The 15,621-nt window shown below is 37.5% G+C and overlaps 6 protein-coding genes across 6 annotated transcripts; 3 read left to right on the forward strand and 3 right to left on the reverse strand.

Annotated features, from left to right (window-relative positions):
* Positions 1-55: 55 nt before the first annotated feature.
* BRR2 (ATP-dependent RNA helicase BRR2) lies at positions 56-6,547 on the reverse strand (the record flags this gene model as incomplete). Its single annotated transcript, NM_001179062.1, has 1 exon — positions 56-6,547. One exon carries the CDS (start codon positions 6,545-6,547, stop codon positions 56-58), a length of 6,492 nt encoding a protein of 2,163 aa, NP_011099.1.
* A 278-nt stretch (positions 6,548-6,825) lies between these two features.
* Positions 6,826-8,805, forward strand: RAD24 (Rad24p; the record flags this gene model as incomplete). The annotated part of the gene is made up of 1 exon (NM_001179063.1): positions 6,826-8,805. The coding sequence occupies one exon, from the start codon at positions 6,826-6,828 to the stop codon at positions 8,803-8,805; it is 1,980 nt and encodes a 659-aa protein (NP_011100.1).
* Positions 8,806-8,959: 154 nt separating this feature from the next.
* On the reverse strand, positions 8,960-9,694 carry GRX4 (monothiol glutaredoxin GRX4; the record flags this gene model as incomplete). The annotated part of the gene is made up of 1 exon (NM_001179064.3): positions 8,960-9,694. The coding sequence occupies one exon, from the start codon at positions 9,692-9,694 to the stop codon at positions 8,960-8,962; it is 735 nt and encodes a 244-aa protein (NP_011101.3).
* Positions 9,695-9,989: 295 nt separating this feature from the next.
* TMT1 (trans-aconitate 3-methyltransferase) lies at positions 9,990-10,889 on the reverse strand (the record flags this gene model as incomplete). Its single annotated transcript, NM_001179065.3, has 1 exon — positions 9,990-10,889. One exon carries the CDS (start codon positions 10,887-10,889, stop codon positions 9,990-9,992), a length of 900 nt encoding a protein of 299 aa, NP_011102.3.
* A 286-nt stretch (positions 10,890-11,175) lies between these two features.
* Positions 11,176-11,340, forward strand: YER175W-A (uncharacterized protein; the record flags this gene model as incomplete). Its single annotated transcript, NM_001184589.1, has 1 exon — positions 11,176-11,340. The coding sequence occupies one exon, from the start codon at positions 11,176-11,178 to the stop codon at positions 11,338-11,340; it is 165 nt and encodes a 54-aa protein (NP_878069.1).
* Positions 11,341-12,215: 875 nt separating this feature from the next.
* ECM32 (RNA helicase) lies at positions 12,216-15,581 on the forward strand (the record flags this gene model as incomplete). Its single annotated transcript, NM_001179066.1, has 1 exon — positions 12,216-15,581. One exon carries the CDS (start codon positions 12,216-12,218, stop codon positions 15,579-15,581), a length of 3,366 nt encoding a protein of 1,121 aa, NP_011103.1.
* Between the last annotated feature and the right edge of the window lie 40 nt (positions 15,582-15,621).

A 15,621-nucleotide genomic window follows, 5' to 3' on the forward strand; every position in this document is an offset into this window, starting at 1 on the left:
CAAGAGAATGTTATATATTGAAATCCATTCGATTATCCAGGACTAAACAATGATTTTATTTCACATTTATTTCAAAGGACAACTCTTTATCTGCGTCAAGATATGAATCACAGACACACCAAATTGTTAAGTTATGTTTACCAGATGTCGGAGTGTCAAATTCCAATTCATATTGCTGAGTCTCTTTATTTAAAGTAACTTTCTTGATCGCATAAAGCTCTTTTTTAGATACTTCACCTAAAACCAACCACCAACTTTCTAGCTTATCAAACGGATACTTTTCAGATGTTACTTGTAAGTTCTCAGGTTCAACATCTCTTGTCAATTGAATGGTAATTTTCTGTTTTACACCTGAAATTAACGAATCAGAATTATTCAACGAATAAGTAAGTTCAACGTTGGGGTAATTGTTAACAAACGCGGCGACCTGCGCAAGCTGTGAATCAGTAAGCGTTAAAATTTCATCCCTCTCTTCATCCTCAAGGGCCATTATATCATAGACCGTCTCGACGTTAATTTCTTTACATTTTTCCAAAATTTTGTTGTTGAAGTGTGGAATCTGTCTCAACGGATTATCAACGTCCCATACACCCTGAATCAACATCTGCGCCAAATCCATGGCGGTAGTAGCATTCAAATACCCGTTTGCTGAAAGGATATCAACCACTACGTTAATTAGTGGAACAACCTTTTCTAGAATGTCTTTTAAATCATTTTGAAAGTCGACAGGTAATTCAAGACGTGAAAAATATGCTTGTAACAATAAGAAAACTTTAAAGCTCACCGAACCAGAAGAGGTGTGTTCAGGGAATCTCAATGGTAGTCTTTTACTTAATTTGACAAGTAATGCTCTGTCTCCTTTTCTGAGTGGAACACTTTCGAATTCTACTGCTGTTGAAAGAACATACAGCATGTTTTTGAGCGTTGACGTATTCGATAAAGAAGAAACGAATGACTGAATAGTAAAAAATGATACGCCATAGTGAGAAGCAATTAGCCCGTTGCTCAAGGTAGAAATGATTTCAGTTGCTTCATCATCTCCTCCATTAACTTCTGCGGTTACTTCAGCTTCTGTATCGTCAATTTCAATGAAGGATGATTCAACTAAGTCATTCAAACAAGTTTCAACTAAATTACTCAAAAAAACTGAAATTCCATGTGGAGACGTATCCCTTACGCCATAATAGCTTGGATTCACATGGATACGACGATAGAAATACGAATATGTAAACCAGTCAACACAATCTTGTTTGCTTTGTATAATAGAATTTGCTATCTCGTTGTTCAGAGTATCATGAATAATATACTGTAGGTAACTCTCAGTAGGCAAAGGCTCAATTAAGAATTTTTTGTAGTAGGCCTTCATGTTGTGACTTGTCAAAATTAAAACCTTGCCTGCCATTGAATCGTTACCACTAGCTAGTCCCACCATTTCTAGAAGTTCATTTATGGTATATGGCATATATTTATGCTCTGCACCATCATAAAGGTTGGTTCCTAAAATAATCACTTCATCAGTTTTACAAGCGAATGCAGAACAATCCTTAGAAATGAGTAAAACCGATACCGCACCATATTCGTATAACCTTTTCACAATTCTTTCATCATTTGATGCCATCCCCTTATACAAAATACCAACACCGTGTTTTAAAGGTGCTCTTAGATGACCATCTGTTAACTTTTCAATGTATGGTACAATTTGCTCTTCTTCAACGTTCAACATATCCCATTCAATTGCTTTTGAAAACTTCATAAATGCAGACGCAACTTCCATACAATCCTTTCTAGATGGTAAGAACACCGAACTGGAATTACGATTTCCCGCTGCAGCAGCAGATGCTTCAAATGCCATTTGAAGCATCGAAAAATTGAATGATATGTGCTCAACATCTTTAAATGACTGAATATTAATTTCAAGAGGCTCAATTCTTTCGCTTGGAGAAAAGTTGTAGATGTTTGACTTCGTCATACCAGCCCATTCACCAAAATCACGAGCATTTGCCAAACAGTTCGAAAGGCAAACAAATCGAATTTTCTTTTCAAGTTGGGTTGCTATAAATATCATTCTAGAAATTAGCGTTTCATACACAGCACCGTAAACACCTTGGCTAATCTCATGAGCGTCATCATATATCATTAATTCTAAACTTTGGATGTTCTTCCTTTGTCTCCAACGACGTGACAAAAGCTCAAATTGCACGGGGGTAGCCAAGAGAACATGGCTTTTTGCTAATAATTTTAAATTTAGTGAAGGATCATTTCCTAGCTTATTTATTATCTTACCACCAGCAAGATGAGAGAACCTTTTATTCCAATCAGATAGCAAAAAATCAATTTTTTCCCCAGACGGATTGATATAAACCGCTCTTCCTTTATTCTGTCTCCAATGATTTAACAGTGCTAATTCAGCCATAGCTGTTTTACCTGTGCCCTTTCCTGAACCTACAAAGACCGAGTCATTCGAATTGTAGAGAGACTCGAAGACCTGGCTCTGAATCTTGTTGAAAGTTTTAAATTCAAATACTTCGGAAAAATCATCATTGCCAAGCTCTGATGTTGAAATACTAATATTCTCCAGAAGGGGAGTAGGAGGAGGAAATTTTTTCGGAAGTTTAAATCCATTGAAGGAAACTGGAATCTCGAATTCACTGTGCCACCAATTTTCTGATATCAAAGTAAGGAAGAAATTAGGTGGTAAGTTATTTTGATTGTGCTGCTTTAACTCATAAGTAAAGGATAAGGTAAATTCATGACCAACTATATCTGGAGTGATGAATAGTACGTCATAATAAAGTATTGAATCACCATCAGTGTCTTCTAGCATGAGCAAAAAAGGTTCAAGGGAACCGTGTACATTCATATCCCATATCCAGTCGGCTATTATTTCAATGTTGAACCTCATAACGCTACGGGTAATTGGCTGAGCGTTGCATGTTACGGACATTTTGGGAAATCTTTTCAATAAATCGTAAACCTGTTTTCCATATTTTTCAGATCTGATTGCACGACCAACTTCGGCAGGTGTTTCTAGCTGTAGATAATCTCCCCACGGTACTGTAGAGGCTTCCAGCCTTTTAATCACTTCGACAGGGCATGTTTTAAACTGTCTTAAAGGACAGTTTGTTGGCCACATTTTAGTTGTGGCAGATTTGCAAAGATTTAACAACATCCGTGTGGGATGTCCCCATCCTCTCTTCAAGCATATTTCAAACATAGCACGCAATAACCTACCAGCATTTTGGTGAATAAACACTATATCAGAATTAAGTGCAAAACCTTCGAACTTTAGCTGGGAAAAATAAGACTGCAGTAGTACATTCACTTTTGCTAAAGGATCATCAATATCTTCTCTGATAGGAATGGGTGCTTTCTCTAGAAGTTGTTTTAGTTCTCTTTTCTCTTCATATCTCACCGATACGTACTTAAACTCTTCCGACATTGAGAATATTCTAAAAAGATCAATCTGAGTTGTATGTTCATCTAACTCTCTATTGTAAACATCCATGGAAGCATGATTTATGTAAAATGACGACGCTATATTTCCTAGATCGGTCGCCTCAATTACATCATTTTCAGCATCATATAACACCAACTCTTGTTCTTTTAAAATGCATAGGGCCGAATGGACTAAGCTTTCTCTAAACTTTTTCAATTGCCCATCACTTGAAATATCAGGTACTTTGTAAAGCATAGGGGAAGCTAACATTCTGACATATAGGTAAGTATACGCCAACCAATTCACAGCATCATTCCTGCACTTAATGTTACCCGCGACAACTTCTGCATTTAAGTTGTCAACTAATTTTGAAACAAATTGCGATTCTATTGGTAATTGTTGATTTAAAACCGAGAGATAATATTGAACATTCGATTGGTCTGTTATTATAATACCCTCGCCAAATGTGTCATATCTCGGTCTGCCTGCTCTACCTAACATTTGAAGTACATCTTGTGGAGAAAGTTGTTCCCAGGACCCCTTTTCAGGTGAATAGACATCTGTTCCTTTTATAATCACTGTATGAGCAGGTAGATTAACACCCCATGCTAACGTCGCAGTGCATACCAATACTTGCAACAACCCGTCTGCAAATAAATCTTCAGATAAGGATCTGTCACTTCTGGTCAGCCCTGCGTGATGCGTCCCTATACCGCTTTCAATCAACTTTCGTAGACTTGGATCGAGTACGTTGGCTGCTTCTGTCTTTAAAATCTGCTTCGATCCTGCATCATTTTTGGTTAATTTATGAGTAATGTTCTCTTCAGCAAATTTATTTTTCAACCATGTTGCTGTTCGTGATGTTTCTTTTCGAGAATGAACAAACACGATTATTTGATTACCTTCATTGATGGATTCCAATACCTTTTCATAACAAGCATCATTCATAGCCTTCAGCTTTTTCAAGGAGTTCCGTTCCTTAATGCCACAAAACTGTTGAGATAGAGGACACGGTCTAAATGAGGAGTCAAAATAAAACAATCCTTCCTTCGGAACTCTTAAAAACCTACCGACATCCTCATAATTTGGTAAGGTGGCAGAAAGGCCTATTATTCTGGGGTATTCCTGGCCATATTTGGAAGCCCAAAATGTCCTAGCCACGATGCTTTCCAATACTGGTCCCCTGTCATCATGTAACAAATGTATTTCATCTATAATCAACAAACGAACAAGTTCTACGATGGCCAAATTATTTGAATTTCTAGTAGTTATGTCCCATTTCTCTGGCGTAGACACCAAAACCTGCGTCTCGTCAATTTGCTTTCTACTAAGCCTAGAATCACCAGTCAATTCAGCGACTTTTATACCTAGAAAAGCCAACCTCCTTTGAAATTCTCGGACTTGTTCCTGTACTAAGGCTTTCAAGGGTGCTATATAAACAATTTTAAATGCAGAAAGGTTTAATTTCTTAGTTTTCGGGTTATAATGATGGGATAAGGCTTTCAATACCGTCAATAACGCGATATTCGTCTTACCTGAACCAGTGGGTGCACATATTAGCATGTTTGAATCACCTTCAAATGCTGCGTGAAAAACCTTTGATTGTATAGGGTTTAAGGACGTTGTTTCCGATGAAGGAAACGCCTCCTGACACCAATCTGGTAGAGAAGTAATTTCTTTCAACTCATAATCAATAACAGGTTTGCTAGGAGCTGGAATATGTATTTCGTCATATTGTGGTTTCACCCTTTTGAATGATCCTTCCGGTAGGGATACTTTTGTCACGGTCATTAATTTAGAACTTTCGTCGAATTTAATCTTTTCCAAATCTATGACGGGCGGTATTGCTGGATTACTGAATTTTGTTCTTTTTGCTTCCGAAGACTGTGGCTGGTCGTCACCGGAATCGAGTTCACGCTTTGAGTGTGTAGTTTCTCTAAATTTATACTGTTCCACAAGATCATTCAAACCTTTTGCAACCATTTTCTCTATTAAGTTCGGTATTTCATTCTCTGTGCTCTTCGCCAGTCGTATGCCCCAAAAAATTGTAGATCTATTCTTGAGAATAAATTCAGCCAGTGATATATTCTCGAATTTAAGCAGATCAACCAACTTCTGCTCCAACGCTACTGGATTATGCTCAAGTGTTTCAATATCATTCAAAATTTTTTCTGACAGGTCTTGTATTACAGAGGTATCCTTGTAACCAAGCTCTGACCGAAGTTTTCTCTGCAAAAAAAATTCATCGATTGAGTATATCGGAACGCTCTCGATATTACTTGTTTTACTATCGGAGAGTTTAATTATATCGTTTTCAATGTTTGGCAATGCCCTCTTGTTTTTTTTTTTAGAATTGACTTCAACGTCATTGTAATCATATTCCTCATCATCATCTTCATTATCATTGATTTCTCCCCCAAGAACATTAGCATTGTTGGACATTTCTGTTACTTCTTCTTCATCTGATTTTTCATCATCGGCAAGAATTGCTACTGCTTGTTTATTGCTATTGTCAGGATGTGTTTCATAATCGGTAATGTTTTTCATAAGTTTAACTAATTCGTTAAACTTCAGGGAGTCTATATTGATGCCTAGCTCATGCTGGATCTTTTCCTTTCGCTCTTCAATATTACCATCCTCATTTTCCTCATTTTCTTTCAATTGTCTGATGAATATATCAGCAGTTCCAATAATAAGATCATGGGGTATATCATTGCCTAAAACTTCTGTAACCCACTGCAAAATCTGCTCGTAAGTTTCGACATTTGAGGGATCCTTTGGATAATAATGTAACCTGAAATCGGAGGAAGAATTCAAAATGGTGTTATGCTGCTGAATTTTTTTCAATGATGCGCTCTTTCCAGTTTTTTCAACGGCTACATCATTTTCTTTTAGTCCTTTATTAATGTTATTGCACAGGCCCTGTCCCATATCCTTAGCACTAATTCTACCACTCATGGATTTTGGTTGTGATATTTCCGCATCCCTTTGAGGATTTTGGCTGGTATTCATAAAGCGTTTATCAACTTTCAACACCTTATTGGACATCTCATCATAACGATAAATTTCTCTAATTTTTTTGGCCTTATCCTTCGTTTCATGCTCAGTCATTTTTAATAACGAAGGCTCACGGTAAATCTTCCAAAGCAATTACTTATATTTACCTTCACCTTATTTTACTCAAGATTATCTCTATTAGTGTATTATTCCTTTATAGTAGACATAGCTTTAGTAGCATAAATTTTTAATATTCTCGTAAAGAGCGACAATATTCAATATTAGATCGTCAAAGAAGCAAACACGCATTGATATCTGAGAGATCATCACAATGCGTTAATAGTACTTGATTCAACACCACTAATTATCAAGTTTGTTCCTGTCTGAATGATATGGATAGTACGAATTTGAACAAACGGCCCTTATTACAATATAGTCTCAGTTCATTGGGCTCGCAAATAACAAAATGGAGCTCATCTAGACCGACTTCGCCAGTTCGTAAGGCGAGAAGCACTGAAAATGACTTTCTTTCCAAGCAAGATACGTCTAGTATCCTCCCAAGTATCAACGACGACGGCGGTGAACAGTGGTACGAAAAGTTCAAGCCCAATTGTTTGGAGCAAGTGGCCATACATAAAAGAAAACTTAAAGATGTACAAGAAGCTTTAGATGCCATGTTTTTACCTAACGCCAAGCATAGGATCCTACTACTGTCTGGCCCCAGTGGATGCTCTAAAAGTACGGTCATAAAAGAACTCTCAAAAATCTTAGTTCCTAAATACAGACAAAACAGCAACGGAACGTCCTTTCGAAGCACCCCGAACGAGCATAAAGTGACCGAGTTTAGAGGTGATTGTATAGTCAACGATCTTCCTCAGATGGAAAGCTTTAGTGAGTTCTTAAAAGGCGCACGGTATCTTGTGATGTCCAACCTGTCATTAATACTTATCGAGGACCTTCCCAACGTCTTCCATATAGATACCAGACGTCGATTTCAACAACTTATATTACAGTGGCTATATAGTTCGGAGCCTCTATTACCTCCCCTTGTTATATGTATAACTGAATGTGAAATTCCAGAGAACGATAATAATTATCGCAAATTTGGTATTGATTATACATTTAGTGCAGAAACCATAATGAACAAAGAAATATTGATGCATCCAAGGTTGAAAAGAATTAAGTTTAATCCAATTAACAGCACTTTATTAAAAAAGCACTTGAAATTTATTTGTGTACAGAATATGAAAATGTTGAAGGAGAAAAATAAATGGAATAAAAGACAGGAAGTCATAGATTATATTGCGCAAGAGACTGGTGATATTAGGTCGGCCATTACGACCCTTCAATTTTGGGCGACATCAAGTGGAAGTTTGCCGATTTCAACCCGAGAATCCACCATATCATACTTTCATGCCATTGGGAAGGTGATACATGGTTCCCATAGCACGAATAACGATAACGAAATGATTAATAACCTCTTCGAAAATTCGAACAATTTGTTATCGAAAGAGGATTTCAAATTAGGAATATTAGAGAACTATAACACATTTAATAAAGGCGAATTCAGCATTTCTGATGCATCATCAATTGTGGATTGCCTGAGCGAGTGTGATAATATGAATGGTCTACCAGAATCCAATGAGTATGGTTTACGAGAAGTGCGCAAAACCTTTCGTAACATCAGTAAACAAGGCCATAATCATGGAACGGTTTATTTTCCAAGAGAATGGAAAGTAAGAAAATTACAAAATTCATTTAAAGTTCAAGCTGAAGATTGGTTAAATGTTAGTCTTTATAAGTACAACGCGGTACATTCTTTCAGGAATATAACTCTAGAATTTGGCTACTACGCACCTCTAATTAGAAAGTGTCAGAGTTATAAAAAAAAATACATTCTCTATTATTTGAAGAATCTTCCGAGTGGCTCCTCGGGGCCCAAACAAACCATGGACAAATTTAGTGATATAATGAAAGTTGAGAACGGAATCGACGTTGTGGATCGGATAGGCGGGCCTATCGAAGCACTATCTGTGGAGGATGGACTAGCACCATTGATGGATAATGATAGCAATAATTGTGACCATTTAGAGGATCAAAAAAAGGAAAGGGACAGAAGGCTTCGCATGTTGATTGACCAATATGAAAGAAATGTGATGATGGCTAACGACGATCTTGAAGACGAAGAAACTTCTTTTAATGATGACCCTATTGTCGATAGCGATAGCGATAACAGCAATAATATTGGCAATGAAACATTTGGTAGAAGCGACGAAGACGAGTCTCTATGTGAAATTCTGTCCCAGAGACAGCCGCGTAAAGCGCCAGTTATCAGTGAGTCCCTTTCAGATTCAGATCTGGAAATACTCTAACTTTTTACTCTTTAAATTTGACGAGAAAACCCCAGGAAATATTCCACACAAATCTATGCACATTACATTCTAGAATAAATTAATAAATAAAAATATATACATATATATTAATATGTATATATGTATGAATATAGTTTTCATTACAAAATAAGGCTTACTGTAGAGCATGTTGGAAATATTCAGGATCTTCTTCTATAGATTCCTTGATAATATCCAAACCTCCCTGGAACTCCCCATTGATATATAACTGAGGAAAAGTAGGCCAATCAGAAAACTTCTTCAAGCTTTGTCTAACGTTTTCGTCTCTTAATATATCAAAAAATCCGAACCTTATTTGGTGTTCTCTGAGGATACCAACTAACTGTCTAGAAAATCCGCATTTAGGTTCTGATGGGCTTCCTTTCATGAATAGCATCACAGGTGCAGCTTGTACTAGCTTCACCAGCCTAGCATTTATTTCTTCTTCAGTTTCGTCCTCTTCATCATCGGAAGACCCGCTGCTTTCCTCATCAGACGTAGATTTAGGACCCTTGGCATTGTTCGCTAGTGAGGCAGAAGCATTCGAAAGAATTTCTAAGCTTTTCACAAACTCCTTAGGATCTGCGGCTGATATTTCTTTTACAATAGTACCATTTTGAATGAAGACGAAGTATGGTACGGCTGCAATCTCAAAAAGGTCTGATATTTCTGGATGTTCGTCTGCATCTATTGATAAAAACCGGACATCCTCTTGCCTAACTTTTTCACTAACAGCTTCTAGCACCTGGCTCATAGTTTTGCAAGGATCAGCCCATTGAGCTTTAAAATATAAGACAATGAGTTTATTAGCAGCGTTTGTAGTGGTTAGTTGCGTAAATTGGTCCTGGCTTTTTATTTCAACCACAGTCATATTTATTGGAGGAAGAGCACAGAAATTTAGTTATATGTAAGTGGAAAAATGAAATATGCTCAGTACCCAAAGACAACAATGTTACCGGGAAAACGAATCAACGTTCCTGGCAGTAACAGATTAAAAAATGGTTCAACTGGTACAGTATTAATATGCTATTTAAGCTAAATATCAACCAGTCTTCAGATATGGTAACTTTTTCTAGGACATCTGTGAATACGTCGCGAGGCTTCACCAATTAAAACGCGCGCTCTTACTAAAATTTCACGAATATAATGCTTATTGGCTGAAATTTTCAGACCCTTTTGCCAAGTTTGTAAAAAGTATTCCAAACAACTTCAATTTTGGTGTTGGTGGAAAGTTCCGGCCTCCTCCTTAGTGACTCTTTAATAAACCAATCTGCTACATCTTCTTTATCTTTGTTCTTTGGATCCTGCTTCCACTGATGGTAAGCGCTCCAGGTTCTGACATAATCTGCAAACTCCACTAGGGTGACCTGCTTTCTGATTAGCAATGGCTTCTTTGTATGCTGGTGGAGTTTTACTTTGTCTCTCACATCTTCTGCACAAAAATATGAAACTTGTATATCATGGAAAAGTTCTGGGTCTAAGTGAGAGTCTTTCAGCATATTACGAAGGCGAGATCTCCCCGGTTGTTCCCAATAGGGTCCCAGTCCTTGCTTCCCGTAAGGAACTTCAATCATCAGATCATCAAATTCAGGGTAGTCCGGGAAAATTGGGTCCGCATAACCCCAAATAGCGATAGTACCATCTTTTCTCAAATTGGCATAAGCAGATCGCTGAAATTTTTCGAAATCGAACCAATGAGCACATTCTACTGCGGTAATCATATCAATTTTCTGTTTGTCTACTGAATCCGCGCCTAGGAATTTAAAATCATCACTTGAAGAAATCTTAAATGAAACGTTTTTGTATGTATCAGGACTTCCTTCCTTTATTACTTCTGCAGTCTTAATCATGGTAGCGGAGAGATCGCTTCCGATAATTTGTTCGAATGGTTTTAACTCCTGAGCCATTTGTAAAGTGGCAGTACCTGGTCCACAGCCAACATCTACGAGTAATTTCCTTTCTCCGTCGTGGTATTCATCAATCATCTTGTAAAAATCGGAGGGATAAGAAGGTCTTGAAGATGAATATCTTTCTGAGTTGAAATCAGAAGCAGAAAAGGTAGACATTATTATCACTTATTTTGTTATCTTGTTAGGAGATAATTCTCATAACAACTAATAAAGACTGCTACAACGAAAACATACTAAATTAGTTACATTCCTTTTCCTTTAAAAATGAAAATAAGGAAGATAAACTTTCGGAAAACCAGAAAAAAAAAGGATATTACTGTGAGTCATGAACATCAACACATAAGGTGTGATTCATTTATAGTAAACAACGGCAGAATTGCACCTAATTTTTCTGATTAGATAGGTTGATGGAACACCCTTTTTATTGGTCATTTAACAATGCATGAGACTACATAAAACATTTATCTGTTTTAGTCAAAACAAACGTGGTTGTAGAAATATTCTGCAAGAAAATTCGCGGATGATATTTGAGAATAAAATACTCATAATGATATTGAGGCAGGGTATATTTTTTAATATTAGCGTGAGCACCAAGATCAGTTTCTAAACATTAGCAAATTATTCTAGGTGGTATAAGACAGGCTAAAAATCTATAATTGAAATGTCAGCATCTTAAAATAAAACAGGAATTAATTTCTAAATACGCAATTGATCCAAGTGTTATGTCAATATGACTTACTGAGAACATACTCTGGCGGGCTTTACTTCCCGATCTCACATGTTGCCTTCAAGAAGCACAAAAAATTTGCAGCCCAAACACTGTCAGACACGGGAATCGATCTAACATCGTAAAATTTCAGCTGCTTCGATAAATTGGTACCCAAATATTGGAGAGACCTTTCACCACACCGACTTGAAATAGTAAACTCAAGCGCAATGATGAAAATTGGGTTGCAATGTATATTTGATATCACAAATACCAAAATTAGCCGCTTTTTTGGTACGCACTTATAATCGAAGAAATTGATTCTTTTTTAGATTTTTAACAAATGAGGTTATATGAGAATGAAGCAGGTCATAACAAGCGGAACCAAAGCTTACTCAAACAAGTTATCATTTCCAACTAAATCCTACTTGAACTGCACCTCTTAAAAGAAAGATAGAAATTCTATACAAGCGCTCTCACTCAATAAGAATTGTAAAATGAACATGACAGTGATGTGTCACACCTCGATCGGCAACGTGAATTGGTTACCGTCTATTTAGTAATCAGTACAGAGATATTGAAGATGCCGCTATTTTTTTTTTTTTATATTTCCGCCGTATTTTATTCCTGTGTAGTCGGGTAATGGATGCTATTTGTATGCGATTTTAGAGTCTTAAAATGCTCAAGAGTGATGTATAATGTAAGTTCATCATTTGAAGAATTCGAACAAAGTTGTGACAATATAAGGAGTTCCGCAGACTAAGAAGTACTACACGATGGATTTTCAGTGCAGAACGTGTAGCCAGGCTTATGATGCTGAGCAGATGATGAAGCATCTCTCAAGTACGAGGCATAAAACTGTATTCGACACTTCAAATGATGAAGATATTTGCTGTGAGGAATGTCAAGATAAAAATATACACCAACTTCAAATCATCAGGTTTGGGGGTGAAGACATGGTTTTACTTTGTAATTCGTGTTTTCGGAAAGAATATTCAGAAACGGAGCGTCCATCAACTAGCTACTCATTACAAAACGGCTCTATATTGAAATTTTGGGAAAAGTACGTGAAAGTCAGGGAATGTTGTTGTGATGAGTGTGGGGAAGAGTCTAACTTGAATGCAAATAGAAATGGAGAAGTATTATGTGACAAGTGCTTGCCCAAATCGAATAGAGCTAAAGACTTTGTTTCTGAAAAAAGTGGAAGATTCCTATACATCTACTTGGGACTGAATGAAACACAGAATAGCACTAGAAAGCCTAGAAAAAAGGGCGGCAGAAGAGTTGGTAGAGGAAAGAAGGGCAGGAAGGGTGCTAAGATTAAGAAGGAGAAAAAGGAAACTTTCGAGGCCAAAATAAGTAGAATCGCTTATGAAGTCAAGAAAGAAAATAGTACCATTCAAAGCTCTAGTAGTTCCAATCTAAGAAACTTCAAAGGTTTCAAAGCGGTGGAAAGCGATCCAGTAGTTGCAGCAAAAGTAAGCAAATCAGAGACTAGTAGAAGTAATCCTGGCCCATCAAATCGAAACAAAGGGAAAGGAAATAAGGCAAACCACAAAAAGAATAGTGGAAATGGGATAGGAAAAGAGAAAGAGAGGAAAACAAACATTAGAAATAATGTCCGTAACAGCCAACCTATACCAGAGGACAGAAAAAATACCAATAGCCACGTTACAACAAACTCTGGAGGGAAAGGCAAGAACGAATCAGTGGATAAGCACCAATTACCGCAACCAAAAGCTTTGAATGGAAACGGGTCGGGCAGTACTAATACTACTGGTTTGAAAAAAGGGAAAAAAGACCATGCTGGCCAGAAGACTAAGGGCAATGATAAAACGGGTAATAAGAATCCGCGAGAGGCCAAACTAAATTCAGCTGGCAGAAAGAATGCACTTGGCAAAAAATCAAATAACCAGCCAAATAAGGGAACTAGCAGGTGGACAATTGGATCTGATACTGAATCTTCTAGAGAACCTAGTATTAGCCCAAACGAGAACACAACTTCAATTACTAAATCGCGAAACCGCAATAAGAAGGCTAGCAAGCCGACGCTGAATGAAAAATCAAAAACAACAACGATGCCAAAAAAGTTGGAGACAAAAAATCAAGAGAAAAATAATGGAAAAACTAAGGACGGGAAACTTATTTACGAAGAAGGTGAACCACTCACAAGGTATAATACCTTTAAGTCAACCTTATCATACCCCGATTTGAACACATACCTAAATGATTACTCATTTGCCCTTTTTTTGGAACAGAAATTAGAGAACGAATTTGTTCAAAACTTCAACATACTATGGCCTCGCAATGAAAAAGATACAGCTTTTATAATCAACGTTGAGAAGAATAATAATTCAGAACTTGAGAAATTACTACCTGCAAATTTGCTTGCACTCGGTAGACCGGCATTTAATGAAAGGCAACCATTTTTCTTTTGTACTCAGGATGAACAAAAAGTTTGGTATATTTTTATCAAAGAACTTTCTATTCAAAGGGGTAAATACGTGTTGTTAGTGGAGCTTTTTTCGTGGAATAATTTGAGTTTGCCAACGAAAAATGGTTCATCTCAATTTAAGCTATTGCCAACTTCTGCGCAGACAAGTAGAATTCTATTTGCCATGACGCGTATTACAAACCCAAAATTTATTGACCTATTACTAGGCCAAAAGCCTATTAAAGAGATTTATTTTGATAACAGGCTAAAATTTTCCAGTGACAAGTTGAACCGATCTCAGAAGACTGCAGTGGAACATGTTCTAAACAACAGTATCACAATTCTACAAGGCCCACCTGGTACAGGTAAAACATCAACAATAGAGGAGATAATCATCCAAGTAATTGAAAGATTTCACGCATTCCCAATATTGTGTGTTGCCGCGTCAAATATTGCTATTGATAACATTGCCGAGAAGATTATGGAGAATAGACCGCAGATAAAGATCTTAAGAATTTTGTCAAAGAAGAAAGAACAACAGTATAGTGATGACCACCCATTGGGCGAAATTTGTCTCCACAATATTGTATACAAAAATCTTTCCCCAGACATGCAAGTCGTGGCAAACAAAACCCGCAGGGGCGAAATGATCTCCAAATCAGAGGACACGAAGTTTTATAAAGAGAAAAACCGTGTCACCAACAAGGTCGTATCTCAATCGCAAATAATTTTCACGACAAACATTGCTGCAGGTGGTCGTGAATTGAAGGTTATAAAAGAATGTCCCGTGGTAATAATGGATGAGGCTACACAATCATCAGAGGCTTCAACACTAGTCCCACTTTCGTTACCAGGTATAAGAAATTTTGTCTTCGTTGGGGACGAAAAGCAATTGTCAAGTTTCAGCAACATCCCTCAACTGGAAACCTCACTATTCGAAAGAGTCCTATCTAATGGCACGTACAAAAACCCACTAATGCTGGATACGCAGTACAGAATGCACCCAAAAATTAGCGAATTCCCCATTAAGAAAATATACAATGGTGAATTGAAGGACGGTGTCACGGACGAACAAAAGGCATGGCCTGGCGTGCAGCATCCGTTGTTTTTTTATCAGTGCGATTTGGGGCCCGAGAGCAGAGTGAGAAGCACGCAAAGAGACATAGTCGGGTTTACGTACGAAAACAAACACGAATGTGTAGAAATCGTGAAGATTATCCAAATACTAATGTTGGACAAGAAGGTTCCGCTGGAAGAAATTGGTGTCATAACGCCCTATTCTGCACAGCGTGATCTGCTGTCTGACATCTTGACCAAAAACGTAGTTATCAACCCCAAACAGATTTCTATGCAACAAGAATACGATGAAATTGAGCTATTTAACGCGGCTGGTTCTCAAGGAACCGCCGGCAGTCTACAAAACAATGTGATTAACATCATCAACGGCCTACACGTCGCGACCGTAGACTCCTTTCAAGGCCACGAAAAATCTTTCATCATATTTTCATGTGTCAGAAATAACACCGAAAACAAAATCGGCTTTTTACGTGACAAAAGAAGGTTAAACGTGGCATTGACAAGAGCCAAGCACGGACTAATTGTGGTGGGCAACAAGAATGTCTTAAGAAAAGGAGACCCCCTATGGAAAGACTACATTACCTACCTCGAGGAACAAGAGGTCATATTCACTGATCTCACAGCTTACTAGCCGGCTAGGCGGCGGCAAGAAAATCCACTGTTTATGTATT

This window comes from Saccharomyces cerevisiae, chromosome V (assembly GCF_000146045.2).
Source record: "Saccharomyces cerevisiae S288C chromosome V, complete sequence".
Taxonomy (NCBI): Eukaryota; Fungi; Ascomycota; class Saccharomycetes; order Saccharomycetales; family Saccharomycetaceae; genus Saccharomyces; species Saccharomyces cerevisiae.